General features: G+C 42.4%; 1 protein-coding gene across 1 annotated transcript in view; it reads left to right on the plus strand.

The window, feature by feature from the left end:
* cntnap2a (contactin associated protein 2a) overlaps nt 1-22491 on the plus strand; it is a gene marked incomplete at its 5' end in the record, with an annotated part of 287541 nt that overhangs the window by 210320 nt on the left and 54730 nt on the right. The window contains 2 exons of the mRNA XM_079292505.1: nt 18708-18864; nt 21041-21168. Of these exons, the coding sequence (XP_079148631.1) occupies nt 18708-18864; nt 21041-21168 (285 nt within the window). The remainder of the gene's footprint in view (nt 1-18707; nt 18865-21040; nt 21169-22491) is intronic.

The following is a 22491-nucleotide window of genomic DNA, read 5'->3' on the forward strand; positions in this document are numbered from 1 at the left end:
TGAGGAGCTAAAAAACTCGTTGCTTTTTTCGTGTAACTCATTAAGTTCTGCATCAGATGGCCCTCATCCAGCGGCATCTCGGGTGGTGTTTCAGACTACACTGATCTTTCGATATTAAGTGAGAGGTGCTCTGGGTAAGTTGGTGCTGCTTAAATTGCAACATTAATGGACCACTTTTGACGAAGCTGGGAAAGATGCATCTTGGCACCATCTCCTTGTTTTGAAAGAAAATAGCACAAATAGGCCTAATATGCCTTATGCGAGTCTTTTTTTAACTCAAAAATAAAGAATTACTGATAATGCAAAAGAATGTAAGTTTAGTTGTGTATTCTTCTATGTAAAATGATACTGATGCCTGTAATCAAGTTACTGATGATGATGGATCTTGTTGCTGAAGCACCTCTGATGTGTCACTTACACTTACAGACATGAATACGTTTCTATTCATAAACACAATCACACTTGCGTGAGTTAGACATTCTATCGGTTGAGGTTGGCAAACAGCTTTCATTTTATGACTGTCAGAATTTATTGTGAGGACGAAAGCACAGAATGTTCTTCAATCTGTTTAAAGCCCTTCTGCAGGAATGACATGAATTGGGGTGAGCAGCGCCTGAGTTTTTCAGACTTTGATTGAAGAATGCCTGTTTCTCTTCCAAGGACCCGTAGCTTAACTGTAGAGTTTGCCGTTAAGAGGGTGGTGATGAATTGCCAAAGACAGAATTGAGAGACTGGTCTCTCTTCCTCTCTCCCTTGGTGGTTAGCTGTGGTCGCTGGTGGGGTTTGGTTTCTGTGGCGTTCAGGGAAGAGGAGGCTGGCAGAGCAGGCAATCATGCCCACGTTGTCACCCCCAGGGCCTCATGCTTCATCTCAATAAGCCCCTGTCTTGCTCCAGCTCCAGAGCAGTCGGAAATAGCATTTAGGATTTATGCAGGTGTGTGTGTGTATGTGCCTGCATGTGTATGTCTGTGTTCACTTAGAAAAACAACTAAGATTGCAAGGATTTCTGCCAAAGGGAGAGGTCATGTTCCATACTGTCACATGGACCGCAGAGGAAGAGAGAACAGAGCAGAAGTGGAAGAGAGGAAACTGAAACCTGAGCCTTTCTCTCTAGCCTTTCTCTCTAGTACTCTGCTCCCTCACTTATAACACGGCCGAAAAACAATGAGAAAAGAAAGATACAGGTGTGTGTCTCAAAGTCACGAAGGATCCTTCAACGGCTAAATTGCAGGCAAGGATGCCACGTCCCGCTGAAAGACTGTTCCTTTCACTGATCCTCTCGAATTCTGCCAAGGACAGTCCTTCGTTCAGAGGATTTTCAAGGATGCATGTGTGTCTCCTCCGCGCTCCTAAAACACCCATAATGCAGTACCTTTACATTGGTAAACTGTTTTAGCTATTTCATCTCAGCAGTCTGTCAACATCGTCAGTACAAATTTGGGGCAATAAACTGGCAATCCAGTTGCAGATTCTTCAATCCCGTGCAATGCTTTTGTTAACACTGACAGTGAGACTCAAGCTATTTCCACTTTTTACCTTGGATATGTACATGCGTGCCACAACAACGTGGTCGCACTTATTATTGTTTCGAAAGAAAAACTGTCAAAAACAAACTGGTTAGCCAGTTACTGTGTGGTGTTTTATAAGAACACGTTATTATAGGTACTTATAGCATAATACTACTAACGGTCAGAAAGAGCTTTACTCCACCTAGCTGCCAATAATACATTATTATTCAAATTATCATTTTGTTGAATAATTACACATATTTCCAAACTAATTACCCACAGTGACTGAATTAGGACAATAACACTTTAAATGAGTAGTCCAGATTAGGTCTGTACATGTTTGGGAGATTTCTACGAGAACATTTTTACAAGCTTTTAATGTAAAAAAACAAAAACAAAAACACATTGTCTGAATATGCCTTTATTCGCCTACTGTCTGAGACGCTTTGTTTTAGCGTCTGTCTCTTTAAGCCCTCCTTCTGCAAAAAAAAAGCCCAATCTGATTGGCTTGCAAGAAAAATATGCCGCACCGTTGCGCAAGGCAATTGAATGAAATCTGGGACACGAACTTTAGCCAAGGGGTATGGCACATGCGTAGTGTAACTAGAGCTGCAATGATGGAGGATTACTGCAGATGTCGCTGGAAATATATTGATTGTGTCGGCTCAGGTGCTCTTCGTGTTCACTCGGCCTGACAGAACTTTTCTGAATGGCGTGTTGCCAGGCAGCCCACAAAAAACTGACTGGGTTGTCTTATTTCACACTTTGTCGGCTCCTAGGCACTCCATATACCCAAAATGTATGTGCACAAGCACTGAAAAGGTGAGTTTTTCATGAAATGTCCTGTTTAAGAACAAATATCAGTTGGACCACCACAGAAAATAGCATATGCACATTTAATATCCAGAATTTACATCATAAACGCTGCCGCCGACAATCTGTATAATAATTTGGCCACAATTTACAACATTTGCCATACCAGTCCAGCCAAATATTATGTTAGCCGATAGTCTAGTTCTACCTCTGTTTCCTTCATTCTTTCTACCAGCTCACTGCAGTGAATTCATGATGGTGTGAATGTCACATAAGAGAAGTTGCCATTGAGTGGAAATATAATGAGAATTCAATGGAAGCAGAAAAACAACAAGGAGCATCAGTTGTGTGTAGCTATGCCTTGTGCGTAAGGAATCTGCCACATTCAGCTCCCACACCCCTCCACTGTGATTTAATATCAGTGTTTCTCTTTTATTTTCTTACCTCTCAGTCCAATTACTGTTTGCTCTCTTTCGTACTCTTTTTATCACTCTCTCTCTCTCTCTCTTGCGCCCTGATATGATTTCTGTTTACTTTGTACTTCTATCACCTTTGCTTGCCACTGTTCTGCCTCTCACAAAACACTCATCATGGCTGTTGCATGAAAATTCATATTTCTATAATTTGATGTGAGTCTTCATGGATTCTATATGCCCACCATGGCCTCTGTCGTGGCAATAGACTTGATATATAGATGAGGCCATATACTCAGGTAAATGTGGCTTGTTTTGTCCAGCAGCTCATGGACCTCAATGGTAAACTAATCAATCTTAACTGATGTGAAATGTTTAGTTTACCTCTTCATGATATCGGTTACTCAGTCTATATGGCTGATTCATGGGCAACCCACGCAGCTAATTCTTTTTAATTAATCCCACATTCATTACCCAGTACCACCAGCTTTTACAGGCTCACACACTATCAATAATCGTTTGGACTGCCGATCGTATTTAACTCTATCAACTACATGCCCCAGTGTCCAACTCATGACTGTATTAATTTGGTTGTCTCCATGTAGATGCATTCAATCATGTACGCCTTGATTAAAATATGTCAGAGGGTGATATTGCGCTGACAAGGTTGCTTCCATACCCTCTCTTGCGCACTCTTCAGCCATGATCTTCCTTGGAAATGATATCCCTGGAATGACCCTCAGGAATTATGAAAATGGCTTTGCCATCTGGGAATGTGAGAGCTTCGGGACAACTGTCCTTCAGCAGCCAGTGGTCATGTTACAACAAGCGATCATTCCTGATCCCTCCTCTTGTATTTCCCTCAAGCGCTCAGAGAATTACATTTTCGCTTTGCTGCAAGCACCTTGATACATTGCTGTAATCCACCAAATGGCTGAAGTACATCCCGCCAAGGCTGTACCTAAACTGCTAATATTGTAAAACCATGATTGGAAAGTGAATGGGGTCTGTCGTTCCACTGAGGTTCAGCATATGGGCACAGGGACAGCACTGTATGTCATGCATGTCTTTTCAAGGAACCCTCCAGCGGTTACAGTAAACACTGCATCTATGGTAATATTATGGTGTATTTTATTAATTGTATGAAAACAGAAGACATGTCTAAGCAGCAAACTACACGGCCACACTTCATTTTTACATTCATGTGGTGCTGTTGAAGCAAACCGATAAGAACATTGCATCATTTTTTTTCAACACCCCTCTCAAATGAAGCAACATTCGGAACAAGTTACTAAAGTGTACATCTGCCTCAGAGAATTGAGACACTTCGGGGCTTTTTCTCTTGCGTTTGTGGTCAGTGTTTTTTGATTATCAAGTTATTTCGGATCATGTTGTTTCGGATGAAGTTTGAATTGTGGTCTATGTGTTGAAATGTGCAGTAGCTGTGACCATGTACTTGTATGCATCCACACACACACATCCACACACATACAACCTGACAAACACTTGATTCCATGGCAAAATACTGTAATAGTAATGACAAAGAAAATAGAGGAAGAAAAATAAATACTGAAAAATAAACACTGAAAAAGGGGGGGGGGGGGTTCAAACAGCAAGTCAGAGTAGTTAATTGGAAACATACATGGGTGAGTAAGGTTACCGCTGAGCTGCCAGGCACTAATAAATACATATACTGCAGTCGACACAGCCTTCACTGTGTCTAACTTCTAGGAGGATTCATAAACTGACAACTTTTTGACATGTTTCGGATCTTCTTTTTTTTCCATTGTTGTTTTCTCAAGATAGGGATTTCATTTTATTTTATGAAGGCTTATTCATGTAGGTGCACCTACCTGTTCGTTCACTCCTCTACTTATATGCTGATCCTTGCCAATACGTCTTTGCTCAACATGTTATTCATGTAAATATAGCCCAGTCACTAAGTGAGATGTACGTTTGCTCTGTCAGTCATAACAGTGTTTGACAGACAGCTGTTGAGTCGTGACTCTGCTCCATGGAGTTGATATGTGTGACCCTGAGAAGACACAATTCCCCTCCAGCTGTAAACTAAACACACATACAGGAATAGACGATGCCTTGAAACTCTCTCTGAACTAAGTTTTTGTGAGGTGTGGGCAAGGCATTCATCTTCCCTTTTATCCATCCCTACATAAAAAAAAAACAATTTAGTGTGCAGATAATTCGGAAGGTTTGAAGAATAATAATTATCTTATCCTTGTGTTAACATTAATCACCTTATTTGTATGGTCATGCTGCCTGCATCTGATGTATATGTGTGTTATAACGCATGCATGTGTAAGTGCGGGGTTGCATGTGTGCACATGGCGTCCCCTCGGGAAGGTCAGGGACATTAGTAAGATCAGTAAAGCAGTCTTGTTCATTTTATTAACTGTCTTGCTGATTACATCTTGCCCTGGGGTATGCTGCCTCCATTAGCCAGGTCAAAGCATGATTACACCAGAACAGATTAGCGTTCTATTTTCCTCACATAGAAACCACTGCGGAGGAGTTCGACTTTGGATGTAGATCCTCTACACTGAAGGCATAGTAGAGAGTAGCTTCACTGTGGACTTTGAAAAAGGAAAACACACATGAAAGTCAAAGGATTAGCTCTGACCTAGTCGCATTTAGATTATTTTTTTTCCATTTTTGTTTTTGATAAAAGTCAATCTGTGTCTGTGAAATTGGCAGCCTTGTCCTGCGGCAAAGAGTATAAAGGTTACTCGGCTGGTGATTTAAAGGTTAAAGCAGGGGTGCCCAATACATCGATCGCGATCGACCGGTCGATCGCGGAGATAGTGCGGGTAGATCACATGCCATTCAAAAGAAATTAGACGTCCGCATGGCATTTGCCACTTGATTTTCTAACACACGGGTCAATTCCAATTGATTCCAATTGACTGATTGATTTCTACTGAAGAAGCTAAAGCTGTAGCGCCATGATTTGGGAAACTTCCAAAACCTGGCGTCAGAACTGGAGACTCAGCGGAAGGCGTGTGCGTAACGTGACAGTGAGCGCTACACGGAGCAGATTGACAAGTGTCTGTCAGAGTTTGACAAACGCTTTCCAGACTTTGCTTTACTCGAGCCAGTTGCTTTATGTGCTCCACATTTCGGGAAGATATTGAGGTTGATTTACTCGCATCAAAAATTGCAACGCTGTTTCACCTGAACTCGTCTGGAGTGGAGGATGACATTTTGACACTGCAAGCTGACATTCAGCTGAAGTCCAGGGCTCATGGACAGTTTTCTCACAGAGGAAAAATACCCAAACATGAGGACATGTGACACCTTTCTGACTGCATTATTCGGCTCTACTCATTTATGTGAGTCAGCCTTTTCCCACATGAAGAACATTAAGACCAAACACCGTTCCACCATGACTGATGATCATCTGAAGTCTGCTTGAGGCGGATACCAGCAGCTACTGTCCGGAATATGCAACTCTGGCCAATCCCATTCAGTGCAAGTCATCAGACTTGACCAACAATGTACAGAATTGTATTGTGCCATAAGGGTTCATGCAGTTATGCAAGGTACGCCAACATATATTGTAAATATAAAGTATACTCAGTGTATATATATATATATAAATAGATATTCAGCATTTTTTATGTAGGTAGATCATTTTGACTTGGTCATTTTAAAAGTAGCTCGCAAGCCGAAAAAGTGTGGGCACCCCTGGGTTAAAGCATCTGTTTTTGTTTTTCAAGAGTAGTTATCAAAGAATAATTGCAGCGCCTCAAAGATGGTCGAGCAGCTTTCAACAAAACACAAATGGGAGCATCTCCAGATGACACCAGCAACCTGTCTGCAAATTGTTAAATATGTTACACAGTACGTACAGGCAGAGAATCGGGAACGTTTCTTCCGAAGAATGATTTATAAATGAAGTACTGAGGACTTCCTTCAACATATTCTCATACAGAAGCTGCCCAACATGACCCTTGTTAAAAATGAACAATTCTGCCACTGGCGATTGTCTCTATTGACTAAAAAGTTGAAGTTTAGATTAATAGGTACTGTCAGGTCTCTACATGCTGTGTGCCATTGGGGATTTCCCAGCTTGAAATTTAGATGGACAGATACATGTGACATTTCCAAAGTCAATTTTCAATTATGGACGAGGCCTTCTCTCCAGCTGCCCACTGTGAGCCCTGATCGCTGTCTGACAGCTCCAACAAATGATGAAGGCCTGTCCTGAAATGATTGAAGTGTATTCATAATTTGCGCTCTTCTACAGTGAGACAGGACCTGCACACTTTGACTCGATCATTCAGGCCCCCATTAACTGGCATTGAACCGCACCACACGAGCACTTATCCTACACTCAAAGCACTTAATGCATAACATATCTGCTACAGCACTTAAAATGAAGATAACCTAATAATAGGGAGTAACACACTTGTACACACTAATGGGATTTAAATCTACAGACAAATATAGACTCTATTCATACTTAGAATGCCCATCACCATGCATAACAAAATACTGTTGTCACTTACATACATAAATTACAATTGGTAATGCTTGATGCAGTAGTGTCTATATCTTCATTGCAAATAAAGTTTCAAGAACTGGTCTGTGGATTGAATGAATTGGCTGTTATTTGTTTTTTATAGTTGCCATGGTCAATCCAAAAAACAAACCTGGAACAATTTCCTGAAAAACCAATCCCAATACTTCTGGCACGCATTGACTCATACGTAAAGAGCGCATGTGCAAAGGTGTCTAGTCTTTGAAACTGAAATGCATTTTCACTCGCACATTTGCACAAACTAGAAAAAGTCTGTCACCCAGCTTGAAAAGTTTCAAACCCCTAATTAGAGGTCTGGATTGTGACTCACAGATTTCTGGCTGTCGTTAAGAAGTACAAACATGGCTGACGCAGGTCTGCACACACAAAACACAGTTGCACGTCCACACTTACATCATCCATGGAAGTTGGTCCCAGGCCAGTCAGCATAAATATAATGCAAACTTGCCAAACAACAGTAAAATGCACATGCTCATGACATTCAGTTGCAACTAAGTTTTCAAACTTTCCCATCCCAGCCCTTAACTCACTCTTTCTCATCTCCCTTTGTCATTCCGTTCATGTCCTCACGTAAACTCCTTCAGAACCTTCCACCGGCACCAACGAGTGCTCCGCAGATCTCCCAGACACTGTGTGCATTCGGGCTGTCAAACCAAAACCAAAGCACTTGCGCTGCCCCCAGCCAACACACCAGCCAAACGGGGAGATTGGACAGAATTGGGCTGAACAGTTTCCTAATTATTGAACACAACACGTCATTAAGACTCTGTAATGAGCCTCCAGAAGCCAAGTGCAGCCTCACCTGTCAGCCACGTCCTCATTACCAATATGCTCATCATGTTCCACAGGACATAATGTGTCCACTAAGTGTTGCTCACCTGCCCATCATTCTCTACTAATGGGCAGGTGAGCAACACTTAGTATACTGTTGAAGTAAAATCCTGCACTTCTGAAAATAAACAGCCAATTTGTTGCTCAAGGTTTCAGGTGACCTAATAAACAATAGTTACACAAAGCACAGATACGATGTTTTATTTATCTTGCATATTTGATTCATCTAACTGCCTTAATGATTTGTGTGAAGCATTTTGAAGGGCGAATAATGTTTATTTCAAGGTAAGTTTGCAATTTAATATCCCTTTATTGTCGGACTATAATTCCCTGTGTCTTAAGAAATCCAACACTCCTCCCGATTCTGATGAAAGTGTCGCACTCGAGTCGCTCTTCTGAGCGTGAGGTAAACAGTGCGGCTGTCGGGTGATGCGAAGTTTCTCACTAAATGTCTGATTAACTTTCTCAGTGTTCATTAGCGGTGATTAGCGGTGATGACACCTACTAATGCGAGCGGCAACTGTAGCTTCACAACGATCAATCTGGTGTCGTTCTTTGACTGCTTTGATTTACAGTGGGTGTTATGGCAAAATAATCTCAAAGTATAAAAGCTGACAGGTAGTTTACATATCGGAAGTGTTTGTAAGGGTTATATGTGGCATACGAATATCAAGGCACGGAAATCCTTTAAAGCAAGAAGCATGACTGATGCCTACTGCCCCACCTATCCCCATGATGTATTACATGAAATCCTATTAACCTCTTCCTCATTCCATTCACGAATGCACTAATACATATTTATGGGCAACTTGTCCGCACATAATGCACGGGTGGCAATAATATGAACTCTGTATCTTTAAGTTAAACATGAACTGAAACAGCAGTACCAGCTGTTTCCAGTTGTTTTCCATTAATATACAGATTTATTCATCAAGGTCTTCCAAAGTCTGCAGGGAAACCTCTGAAGTAAGTCTGTGAATGTTCATTCTGTAAGGCTTCATGCTCGGAGAGACAAACTATATGACGTCACGTATGTGGGACGTGGACGACTATCATACCCGTCATAATAAATAATGCTGAGTGCCTTCACATGAGGACACAGAGTATAGTCTAGATATGAAATATGACCAGAACCTGGATAGAGTCTCCCCGAGACAGAAGTTTAATAAGTTGTTTATTTCCATTATCATGTTCCAGTCACATCTGTTTTCTTTCACACGCATTCTTTAGAAAATATATTGTGGTGAGTTGTTGACAGATTTTGCAAGTCATAAAAAACAAAAAAAGTAATCACTGAGAGGACTTTGTTCACCACACCTGTAATAAATCAGCTGGTTGATTCTCATCCTGTACAGTCTCCTCCCTTTGGAAAACTTTGAAGCATCAAAACACATTTGTATATGTCATCTAAAAACCTGCCTCAAGGCACCAAACCTTTTCTATACAAGTTGTTGCTCATTTACCAGATGCTTACATGCACGCATTACTACTTTTGTTTGTTTTGAACATTGTTTATCATTTATCGATTGATGTTACATTTATTTTCTGCTTTGGCTGACATTTAAGAAAGTATTTCACATGATGTTGGAGGATCAATCTTTGAAGGGACCGCAATGTTTTCCTTTAGACACATGCTCTCTGTAATGCGGTTGTTCTTTGATTTTGACAGACAGTAAATTTGGACTCGAGGGCGATAGGATATTTCAGAAAGACGAACCATGTGCTCTGCTCAGTGTTGCAAACTGACACGAAAGCACTCTGTCCAAGCCAGATCAAGGTGGAGTAGTAATGTGAGGATGAAGGAGCATGTGGATGGATGGATGGATGGAGCCTCAAAGTTTTAACCCAAAGACGGAAAAAGACGGAGATGGGTGGAAAGAGCAAGAGAGTAATAGAGCGACTGAATGTGAAGTTCAACAATAAAAAAAAAGGAAAATGGTGGACTCAGCGAAGGAGATGAGGGTGAAAGATAGAATAGCAGGAGAGGAAAGAAGAGGGAGTGAGAGAAAGCGAGGGAGGCGGCAACTGCAGTCAACCTTTACAGAAATCAATAACTCAAGCTAAGATGGAGACAGCAGAGCAGTGAGGGGAAAGGAGACAGGGAACGGAGACAGGAATACCAAAGGGGGGGGGGGGAAGCAGCCGAGAGAGCAGACAAAGCTGAGAAGAGACTGAGTGTGGAAGAGAGTGTAGAATAAGATAGGGAAGGTTTGCTGGTCTTTGTGTGCTCAGGAAGAAGCCCAGCGGGTTAGTGTCTGGCCCGGTGAGGTCAACTTCTTCACCTGCAGATCAACTGCGAACAAAGAGCACGGTAGGAACGAAGCAGAGGAAAAGAATGTAGCAGGCTGGATGAGAGAAGAGTGTCAGAGGTTATCCTTTGTTCTCTTTTGACAGGCGTTGTGTATAGCTTTGAAATGTCTGCGCTGTTAAAGACTGCGACAACTTTTCTTTGTTTCAGTCTTTCAGTCTCAGTGTCTTCGACTGCAATAAATGCTTTCAAAAGTATCCTCCAGTCGAATGCAGTGATGAAGTCATCCAAACATTTTCTGCTTCGCAAAGCAACCAGCAAGACTATTCTGTATGCTTGAGACTTTCAAGGCCAGAGCATTTAAAAAGTCTCATTCAGACGTACAAACATATATCACCAAGGTTGAGTCACAAGTCACTGCCAAGTGTTTAAATCAGTACTGACAGGAATGAAGCAAAGCAGAGAGTGACACAAGTAAAGGCCTCTTTGATGATTGTTGACAACGCGTCTGTCTCCATCTTTCTTTCCCAATCTTCTGCCTTCACTTAAATACATTTCAAGCGGGATGTGACTTGATGGGTGTGTTGTTTGATCATGCAGCAGTTGTTTGAGTAGCAGCACAGCTGGACCATGAAAAGCAAAAAAAAAAAAGTCATAATATAAGAAAACAAAAAGTGTCTTTCAGGATAAACATCTGAAATCCACATTGCGTCTGACAACAACGTGTTGCGATGGCGAACATATCACAGAGTTGTCAGCAGGATGCACATCCCTTTCATGAGCAATACAAAGGCAAAATGCAGCAAGAACCTCTTTGATAATTGATAGACACCAGAGAGACTTGCTTCTGTTGCTATATGTCACAGCAACATGAAAGAAATGTAGACTTGTTGTGTGTGTGCGTGGGGGCATACACACACACGCGCAGTCAGTTTATAACTTGGGCACCTCAGTGCTAAACGGTGAAACTGTGATGTGTGAGGTGCTTGTTATTGGGGCTGTCGTGTAATATGAATATGAAAGGTAATAAATAGAAGAAAGACTGGCAGGCAAGCGGCCATTCCACAGTATTTGCACTAAATGCAAACTCTTCAAACAGTGTATCTGCAAACAACAATATGGCTCCAGCGACTCATAGAGGAGCAGGTTTGTGTGCTGCCGACAGTGTTTCAAAATGCCATCTCATCGCTGTGCTTGACGTAATCCTAATCCTCGTGAGTTTTGTGTTTACCGAGCAGCAAACGCCACAGCTGCATGTTAAACATCTTGTTGTGTCTTTGATGAATATTTTCAAAAATGATGATTCCTCGAGGAAAATATTGATACTCGAAGAGGGGATGTTTGTGGATGGCTCTGCTTGATGTAGCTTTGGCAGCTTGTGATAAACTACAGTCGTTCTCTGCGTATTGACGGAAAAAAAGCGTGATGAAGTTGAGTTATTCTGGCATCCACACTTGCACTATTTTGGCACTATATACTTTCCCAACTTGATTAGGCAGTATCTAATTAACAGATCGGCTGTTACCTTCAACTACAGCATGAATCTTTACACATGTGAGTTTCCTTGTGACTCCCACGTCTCTCTTGTCACTGAGGAAGTGTAAAGAAGCTGCACTCGGGTTCTCTCTCACACCTATAATCCTACAGAACATTCCTGCCACGACCGATCCTTTGCCTCTGCCTTCTCGCTTGTCATGTCCTCGTCTTGTGAGTCCTTCGTTTCTTCTTTGTCTTCTTTGTTTCTGACTGCTCTGTCTGTTTTCTCTTTCCCAGCTGCTTGTTTTCTGAACTCTGTTTTTCCCTCCACTGGCCTCTCTCTCTCTCTCTCTCTCTCTCTCTCTCTCGCTCTCTCTCTCCTTTCCTCTTTGCCATCGCCGCTGCGGAGTTGTTTATGCTCTGTTCATCCTCTGTAATTATGAGTGTTGTTCACTGTATCCCCATCCATATGACGAGCCCGACAGATATGCAGGGAGATGGATGGCGTGAATAAAAAAGCAGAATGAAAAACGATTGTGTCTTGGCAGAAGCCATTTCCGTCATGACACATCTGTCCATCGGCCTTGACCTGAGGGGACACGGCACTAAATCTGACTTATAGTCATAAACACACAGCCGCACACACACACATTACTCTACGGTAATGATGATTATAGTTGTTTATGGTCTTCAGCCTACACTTTTGTCAGTTACAACGGCTGCCTGAGATGTGTGCACATATTCTCGTATGCTCGTCTAGTGTATACTTTAGTGTGTGTGCTGGGGGGGGGGGGGTTGCAGCAGTGTCAGGTTATTGTGTCCTTCATCAAGCAGACAAGCCAATTAGGGACACAACCATTGATATTCATTTTTCTTTCCCTCCCTCCCTCTCTGCTCTCTCCACTTTCCGAGGTGTTTTTCATTTAATAGCCGAATACGCTGCGTGATGACCCGTGAAGAGTTGTAGATGGGTGCAGAGGTATGCAAAGTGAATTTACTAGAGCATAACGTTGTGCTGAACAGCGGGCGGGGGGGAAGAGGCTCGGCCTCAGAGCTGTAAGGGAGGTGGATGGTGTTACGGGTGTTCTGATGTAGACAACACATATGTCTTACCTGACATTGCATGCACTGCAGGCAACGGTGAACTCATTTCTACACTATTCCTCTTTAACCTCCTCCGTCCACCACCCAAAAGATGGCCAATTGCTTGATTTGATTATTTATAGGATGCTTTTTTATTTTTAACAACACAAAATACCAACAAACATACAGTATTATGATTATATGACATACTTATGGGTTTTGTTTTGGGGAAACATACAAAGTTATCATAGCCTTCAGTGTTTCTCAATAGAACACATTTTGTACATCCTTGGTGCCTAACAAACGCATTGCCTTCCTTGTAAAACATTTTGGAGAAAAGATGTTTGGAAGAATAAAAAATGGACATTGTTTACATCAACGTATACTCATACAACGGTTTCTTTGATATCTTACAAAAAAGTTACTATTCAGTTGTCTTACTAAAGTCCAGCAACACGTGTCAATATCCGCTCCTTGCATACGTACAGTCTTTTATCAATAAACTTCCATCTTCACAGGAAACTATCAGGCAACAAAACCTCTTGTTTAGGTTTAGAAAAAGATTGTGCTTTCGGTTAAATCAGGTATTTAGTTTGACCCATCCTCCTCCACTCCCTGTGTAGGTTTTTGAGGTTTTTATACCTCCTGGTTCATGATTAGCTGTACTACGTACAAATAGATTTTGTGAGATATCTACATTGATTTTTGAAGGTATAGCTACAAACGCCTGTTTACATCCATGTTGGCGTGCTGGCAGTTTTCTCCTTCTTTGCCATTGTTAGCAAGATACTAAAAAAACAGGGACCCATCGTCAAAAACTCCACAGGATACATATGAGTCACCATAGAATATTCATACCCCCATTTCACCCAAATGTACTCAAGCAAGAGTAAAGAATTACAAGCAAAAACAAAGGCGTTTTATTTGGTGTTATGCATGGTAGATTTTTGCAGACCAAAACCATAAGGACGGGCAGGGCGGGATGTGTTTCAAATACAACATCAGATCAGGATCAGAGCAAGGGGAGCTTGCAATTAGCATGGATTAAAGGGAAGATTATAGCGGGACTATAGAGAACATAAAGAGACGAGATGCCGGGAAAGATTCATACAGAAATGGGATCGACAGATCTGGACCAATGGAGACAGAGAGCGAGAGAGAGAGAGACCACTGAGACCAGCCGATATGAAAATGTAAGAAAAGGTGCGCAAGGCAGATATGAGGGAGGGAGGGAGTGGTAAAAAGACACCTGGTAGAGCAAGAGATCCGGCAGAGCAAAGAGAAGGTAGAAAGACATAATGGGAAGCGAGATAACAAAAAAGAAAGAGGCCTCTGAGACCAAGAGATATGAGAGAGCAAGGAAAAGGTGAGGAGCGTGAAGTGGAGAGAAGCCTAAATATCTGGTACAGTGGGAGGGGCTCTTGAAGTAAATTGATGGCAAAGACTCAGAGACAGATTCAAATGAGCAGAGAGGAGAATACACCGACACACATGCTCGCATATACTGTAGGTAAACAAAAGGACAGAGACAAAGAAAGACGCACTCAAATCTTTCTCTTTTCCTCATATATGCACACACAAGCGCACACTGCATTATCCGTATCTCTGTGGTGAGACCCTGTGGCATATAGCTAATATGCCTCCCCGCAGTCTCCCTCCAGAAACAAAGATGTTGAGAGGATAGGAGCCTAACAAAGACCAGCGGGTGCAGAGTGGAGACACCAGGCTCTCTGCGCAACAAACAGAAATTCAAACCAATGATGACAACAAAGAACAGAGACCAACGGAGCCCTGACGAAGACGAATTGATCCGCGCCTGCGTGCAAAAACTCTCGAAGATGGGGGAGCGTACTCTGGTCTTTGTCCAGAGCCCTTCAGAGTGAATGGGCATGCACGTCTTGGTTGACTTTCTTATTTTGTTTTCTAAATGATACAGCAGCTGCTCTTGTTAGAGAGTTATTGATCCACTTTCACGCTCCTTGGAGATCAGTGCAGAGAAAAGAAGAAATGTTTATATTTGCTTCTGCGCATGCAGGTTTCCGCTTTAGATACCTGTCACTCAGCAGGGCCAGAGAGGGAATTCATTGTCAGTGGGAGGCAATCATAATCACTCTTTTAGGTGTAATGACTCTGGTAAAGGTGCAAACGAAAGGTGATGTCTGAGGCAGGTTTATGAGAAAGCTAAATCTAAGGATTATGAATGGCATTCTGGCATTTCACTTCCAACTCACTGCCTTTCTTAAAAGCCATCATTTCCCAGACGGGATATGAGCGACTGAGCATGTCGAGTGCCATTTTGGACCCACTGACCTTTCAGTTGGCGTTTTGACTGGCAGGGGTGTGATCCCTTGATATGGACTAAGTGTGGCCCATGCGCTGCAGTATTTGTAACGGACAATAGGAGTTTCATGGACACCTTGTGTGCTGCGGACCAATCTGTGATCAGCTTGAAGCAGCCGACCGACCTTCCCTCCCCTCTCCTGAGGCTGCTTCCAATTGTGCCACATGTCACTGAAATGTCAGCCTTAACTCGGCGCACACCCAGCAGCTCATGAACGTTTTTGACCCAAAGACCGTATTTTGAGAACTCAGAGCTTCACCAAATTTTCATCAACTGGCTACATTTTCAAAGAGCAGAATGTGGAGAACCTGATGAGTTGGTGACAGTCAAAAGTTTTCTATAACGTACTTGACTCTCCGTATTTTCCAATACCCAACTTGTGAAACGATGACAACATACAGGTGTGACCTAACTCTGGTGCATGTCATGAGTGTTTCTAGTATTAAGGCGTGGCCTACAGACACCTACACTCTACTCAGCTCAGTCAGGCCTAATAGAAGCATACAATAAGAATAAGGTTTGGTTCAGTCGCCCTCCTGAAGAGTGGAAGTATTCTGGGCGCCATTTTGATCTTGTTGCATGGCTAAAGCATGAATGGTTATGAAGGAAGGATGAGGAAAGGTCTCTTATCACTATATATGACGACAGCGATCATGCTCTTTCTATTATTATTTTTTAATTGCCGTCTTGCTTTTTTCCCTGTCATTCTTCTTATCCCACACAGCCTTGTAATCTCTCTTGCACTCTCTCTTGTCTTTCCCTCTCCAGCTCTACCTGTCTTTGCTTTGGGGACTGTGCATCTCTGTTCCAAATGCAGCAGACATGATGAAGATGTAGATAGTAACCTCTCTGGATAAGCGGGGAGATAAATACTGGGGGGGGGGGGGGGTCTGTAGGTGTGGTGTTGAAATATCAGATAGATAAAACCATCACAATAAGTGGTGTTGTGTGGCTGTCCCTGAGGACAGAAGAGGAGCACAACACCGGGCCTTATCAATCCGTCAAGTCTGTTTCCTCCTCCCCTGTGAACATTTAACATGTTTGTTGAGGGATTTGGCTGTGAGAGAGCAAGGAAGGGATGAGGAGTTTGGAGTTTTGTGGACTTACTATTGGTTCTTTAGTTCATTTCATCAAAGTAATGGCTGAGACCTGGAGATAGAAATCACGTAGCATTGCTACAACCACGTCCAACAGGGTAAGAAACACGAGGGAGTATACGAGCAGAAGATCAGCCAGATTAACTGAACCACTTTATTCAGGGGGGAAAATGAAAGCCTATCTCAATAATATGTGGTGCAGGATAACTACACAACTAGTACAGCAAGTCTGAAAATGATGAAGGATTTTTACATTTGTAATGTAGCATTGAAATACACACAAACAGCTACCACTCTTAAAACTAATCTTACTCGAGTGGGACTGATAATTACCCAGGATTTAAGTACACACACACCCACACACACACACACACACAGTCTGTCCACACTCACAAACATGCTGTTGAGCCCCATCTTGGCAGTGCCCGCTCTCTGCGGCTCTCCATATGAACTCTCTGCCAGTATGATTCCGTCTCTCCTCCCTCATATCTCCATCCATCCATGCTGTCGTTCTCTCATCTTCCCTCGACCCTCTCCCTCGCTCCCCAATCTTCGGTTGTTTGTTTTGGCAGAGCTTGAACTGAATCACACAGGAGACTTAAACTGGCACAATGCAAAGCTCCCATTCCACCTGATGCCCTGCTGTTACTCCTACACGGCTCCTCTTCTCCTCTCCTCTCCTCTGTCTTCTTCTGTTACTCATTCTGAAAAATAGGTTTTGAAAAGGATCAAGTTGCAATGTTTATATGGCAGCAATCTTATTCTACATGCTCCCCACCTGTCTAAAAAGCTTAGAAGATTGAAGACTTGAATCAGGTGTGTTGTGACATGGCAGGGTTGGTGAGAGGTGAAGCAGAAAGTGAGTGAATGAGACTTCTGGGTCGCTTATGTATTTATGCAAATTGAGTGTGTATGGAGTTTGTGCCAGCAGGAGTCGCACACAGGGGCTTTAAGTTGAATCGTTTGATGCTCGACGCTCGATGCTGATCATAGGGTGTTGTATATAAATATAAAAACGTTACTGCACCAGCTTGCCATTTACTTTGAAAAGTAGACTCAGATCAGCTTCAAGGACGATGACATGACACTCGCTAATTGGGTTGGGGGGCGAGATGCATGGCGTTTCGGATGGCTGGGGCTTAGCTTAGCTGGCTGTGGTTGGGGACCTTGCTGACCTATCTGTGAAGGTCTTCATTTCTAACTTGGTTCTCACTTGTATAGAAGTGCACACACGCACACAAACACATACACATACGTGTCCACACAACGGGAGATGATTGTGAAGTCTCTTGAGCAGGCAGTGTTAATCCTATTGACAATGGCTTGTCTGAACAGTGGCCTGAAGAGAGATGACGCTAATTCTTTTTATGAGGACAATAAACCCACAGGTCACCAACGCCAACACACACACACACACAGAGAATATATATAAACACACACAGACACATCCGTAGCTTCCTCCGGGAGTTTCGACCCAGTTCAGAAAATGAAAGTGTGCAATAATACAGCACAGTATATCACATCTCTCAATGCAATTGTGCTGCATCAAAAGTCAATCCCCTCCTATAAAACATATGGCTCAGGAGATTTCATTGTCTCTGAAAGCGTTTGACAAAGCGATATTGACAATGCAGCTTATTTTCCTGGAATAAAGAGGGAAATGTAATATTGTTTCACTCTCTCTTGCACATATATTGGGATGTATTTTCAGGCACCAAAATATTGACACCTATCTCCCTGCCTGGTTATTGTCCCATGCCAGAATTCGTTATCCAAGGTGAAGAAAACAATATTCCATTTCTTATTGAAAAGCGGCGATCCTTCACCTTTTATCCACTCATTAAAACAGGCACACTCACAGGCACACATGCACACAGAGACGTGTTTGTTTGTCCACAGATGTGTTTAGAAGTGCCTCCGTTCTATATAGGCATTCATATAAGCACAGATTCACACGCGATAATGCAAAAGATAAATGTAAATAATGCTCTCTATCTGTGTTTGAGTAGATCTCTGAAATCACAGGTGTGATCTATGACTACGTGGGCCTGCCTGTCTCAAAGGCATTTACCATCCAGCTGTGTAAAACATGTTGAGCAAATGAATTACATTCACCATGCAGCTGCTTGCTGTCAATATAAATCACATTAATGCGGCAAAAGCCTCAAACAGTGAATGATTTAACAATGAATCACTTGCAATAGGAAGGAGTTTGGACAGTTGGTAGCACAACTGAATTGCCTTCACAAAAGTTTGTGCTTTGCTCTTTTCTACCAGCCAGAAACCAGTCGGGACATGACTCACACCTTGTTTTTTTTGTGTCTGTGTTTGTTCCGCAGATGGGACCCCTTACACATGGTGGGTGGGTCGGGGCAGCGAGAAGCACTTCTACTGGGGGGGCTCAGGCCCTGGCATCCAGAAGTGTGCCTGTGGCATCGACAGGAACTGCACTGACCCCAAGTATGACTGCAACTGTGACGCTGACCACAAACAATGGTAAGTCAGACTGTCGCGTGAAAGTTCAGCGGGAGCGCAAACAATTAATATTGTATTGATTCATTTCCCCCCAGTTTCAGTTTCCCATTGACTTTAATTAAAGTCTGCAGAAACAGCTGCCAGTGAAAAGTTTTTGGTCACACCCAGTCCACGCACTGCAGTGGAGCACAGCGGGTCCGACTGGGACATGCATACAGCCGAGTCAGCACATCTGTTGTTTGCATCATTCTGCTGTGCATTCAATAGTAACTGCACACTTAAACAGGTTTCTTTTAAGCTATAAACTAAGTGATATGACTGTACTGTGATGAAACACATCAATGCTGTGCCCATCCTACTTCAGTTGCCATGTCACTAAAGCTACAGTACACCTGGGTAATCAGAGGATCTATGGCACTGTTGAAAAGCCTTAACAGAAACAGGGCAGTTTGTCTTCATCCTAAAAGCTTTTTCTATAGTAGATAATGTCATGTTAGAGTGGAATAACTGTGTGATTTCCGTGACATGGATCATTAACTGGTGGGGAAGCAGACTTTTTGCCTGGGAAATCTTGCTTCAGCCTTGTTCTTTTCGCACAGTGCCATATAGGTAGCCATCAAGTGCATGTTCATCAAGTCAGCCTGAGACTGGGAGTTTTCAACCAGCTCAGGGAGTTAATGTTAATTAGCTTGCTAGCTAGAGCTGATTAGAATAGAATCTAAATGTGCTTTATTCATCCCCAAGGGGATTAAATTTGCAAAGAAAAGTTGTCACTGCAGCTAAATCGACGGCCATCGACTGGAAAGAAGAAGCAGCTTTTGTCTACTTCTGTCAATCAAGCACCAGAAAAGGACGAACATATTATTACCGTTATTGTAAACTTAACAGAATCCAAACGGGATGGGGCTTAGTGAACGGCCAATTTACAGTCAGTAAGGGGTGTAGGGGTGATGAATCCCCGCATAACCCCTCGACTACAGTTGATATAGCAACTCTGATTATATTGGTACATCAACTGAACTTGAAGAGTGAAATCTGCCGTACCCACGGATATTTTGACGGGACAATTTCACCGTGCTGAAGTTAAAATTAACACCACTGCTAATGCTAATGTTGGATTAATCTGTCAGCTGGACAGCCTGATGAGGTGTCTAACTTCAAACTGACTGAATGATGAATGCCACCATCAGTGATGCATTTATTCCTGAGGGACGTTTGCCTCCAGAACAAACACTTTGTGTTTCAAAGCTGCTTCAGCCAGCTGATGGATATTCTCATTAAACCAATTGCATTGCTTTCTGCGGGTGTGTGCATGTGTGTACCTACTGTATGTTTGTCTGTGAGTAATTGGGTGTTAGCAAGAAGAAGAGATTTCATTTACTTTCATGTCTCCCTCCTCATCTCTAAAACTGATGAGATTACAAATGAATCTTACTCTGTCTGGTTCGCTCCATTGATAATGTATGCATTAATATCTTATTGTTTGGCTGAGTGAGTTTATGAAATATTACCCATACAACTCTATTTCCACTCATTACCCACATTTTGGCAGCACATAGAAAGAAACACACACACACACACACACGTGTGAATGCACATACAGACACACTCATGCATACACACACACTTGTGTGAATGCACATACAGACACACACATGCATACACAAAGCCATAAATTAGATGTTGCTGTTTTATTCCCAAACAACAATGAATAGGAAACAGTTAAAATCAAATAGTAATGCGACGAATCCAGAACATTTGAAACTCATTCCAACTTTAAAGGCTGTGATTTCAATATTGTGTGTATGTTTGTAGTATTGTTGTTGTATTATCAGTAGACTAATGACAGCAAGCATATTCTGCCATATATATATACACACGTGTATATTAGGTTGTATGAACAATTGCGCTGCTTTATTTCAGATAATTCCATAAATGTAGCTATCATCTGCGATACCTTCTTCACTGTCGGAACACTATTCCTCTGCTTCCCTTGTGAGGTGATATTTTTCATCTGCAACATTAGCCTTCCCTTGGAACAGGTATACATAGTGTAGCCATATAACCACAAATGTGCAAAACACAAGAAGGTTTCTAAACAGAAAAATATGCAGAATTTGAAAATGGAAAAAAGAGACTAAACCGTGTTTAACCTGTTTTTTTCTCGTCCCGCTGTCTGCATGTTCTCGTCTGACAGGAGAGACGATTCTGGCCTCTTGATATACAAAGAACACCTTCCAGTCAGCCAGGTTGCTGTGGGTGACACCAACAGACCGGGCTCTGAAGCCAAGCTGACTGTTGGACCACTCCGGTGCCAAGGAGATAGTAAGTGTTTTTATCATTTATACATACTGTATGCGTGGTGGAGTTGTAGTTGATGATGCAACACTCGGCAGCAATCTTTAGCATTTTGACTGATGGGCAGCTTGGCAGACATGTAACACTTTTAGAATCCAGAATTATGATTGATTTGGATCAACAAGCTTATTTCAATCAGGAGAGACAAGTTAATTGTTTGTTATTAACAGATGATATGTGGTGATAAAGTCTTGAGAGTCTACAGGGAGATTTGTAATCGAGGGGCGTCTGCACTGAGCAGCAGCAAGATAAATCCCCCCCGTCCAGACACTGGTGGTGGCTGATGAGGCTCTTAGAATGACGAGTTGACGAAGCTGATGGATCTGCGAAGATTGGGCGGAGATGGGGAGGTGGAGGGGTGTGTAACAGCAGCATGAAAAGGTAAAGAGACGATCATATTTAAAAAGACATTGCAGCAGCAAGATGATAGGCTAACGATGAAATTGTTTCGATGTGCTTTAAACACCTGATATCATGATTGACACCCCTGAACAATGAGTGAACATGCCTGAGGAGTGAATGGCGAGATGTATGAGGCATAAACTACAAGAGTATAGTCTTCCTTACTGAAGTTACGCCAGAGCTTCATTTGTGAAGATTAATATTGAGATGAAAGAACAGGAACCTATGAGCTACAATGTGCTGTAAATGTTCATGAATGATTGAGTCAGGGACCTGCAAAACAAGACGCACACGAGGCCGGAGGGTGTCACGGTGTGCTCTGATTCAAAGACTGAAAAAGGAAAGTAATGTAGCCAGGAGCTAAATCACACTGTGCTGTAGAAGTATCAGTACGATCTTAAAGATAACTCCAACCCTTACAGGGCACCTGCACAGATCAAATGTAGACTTGTGTGAATATTCTGGACTAGCTGCAGGTGTAAAAGGGAGCTTTTAATAAGGCAGGAGAGCTGCAGCTGCAATGGCCTATTTGAGAGGAAATATGTGCCTTGATGACAGCTGTTGAGAGGATCGGTTTCACTTTCAAAATAATCCTCAGCAGGTTGTAGTCTAGCGGCATGACTGCATCACCTTTGTGAACGGCTCATCAAAGGTGGAATCAGGAGATCACCTCCAGTCTCTTCAATACAGCTTGGATTAAAATCAGCCTGTTGGCAAAGTGTTTAGCGATTGAGCAGTCGGGGGGGAGCACATGGCCTTTATTGAATTTGTAGAAAACTCCTGGACAAACAGGTAATTATACTTGAGCAGCCTTTTGAAATTGTTGGGGTTAGAACGTGATGATTTTACTCCGTGGAAGAATTCATAGAGGATTTAGATGGCGCTTAC

The sequence above is a fragment of the Melanostigma gelatinosum genome (genome assembly GCF_949748355.1).
Source record: "Melanostigma gelatinosum genome assembly, chromosome: 20".
In the NCBI taxonomy this organism is placed as follows: domain Eukaryota; kingdom Metazoa; phylum Chordata; class Actinopteri; order Perciformes; family Zoarcidae; genus Melanostigma; species Melanostigma gelatinosum.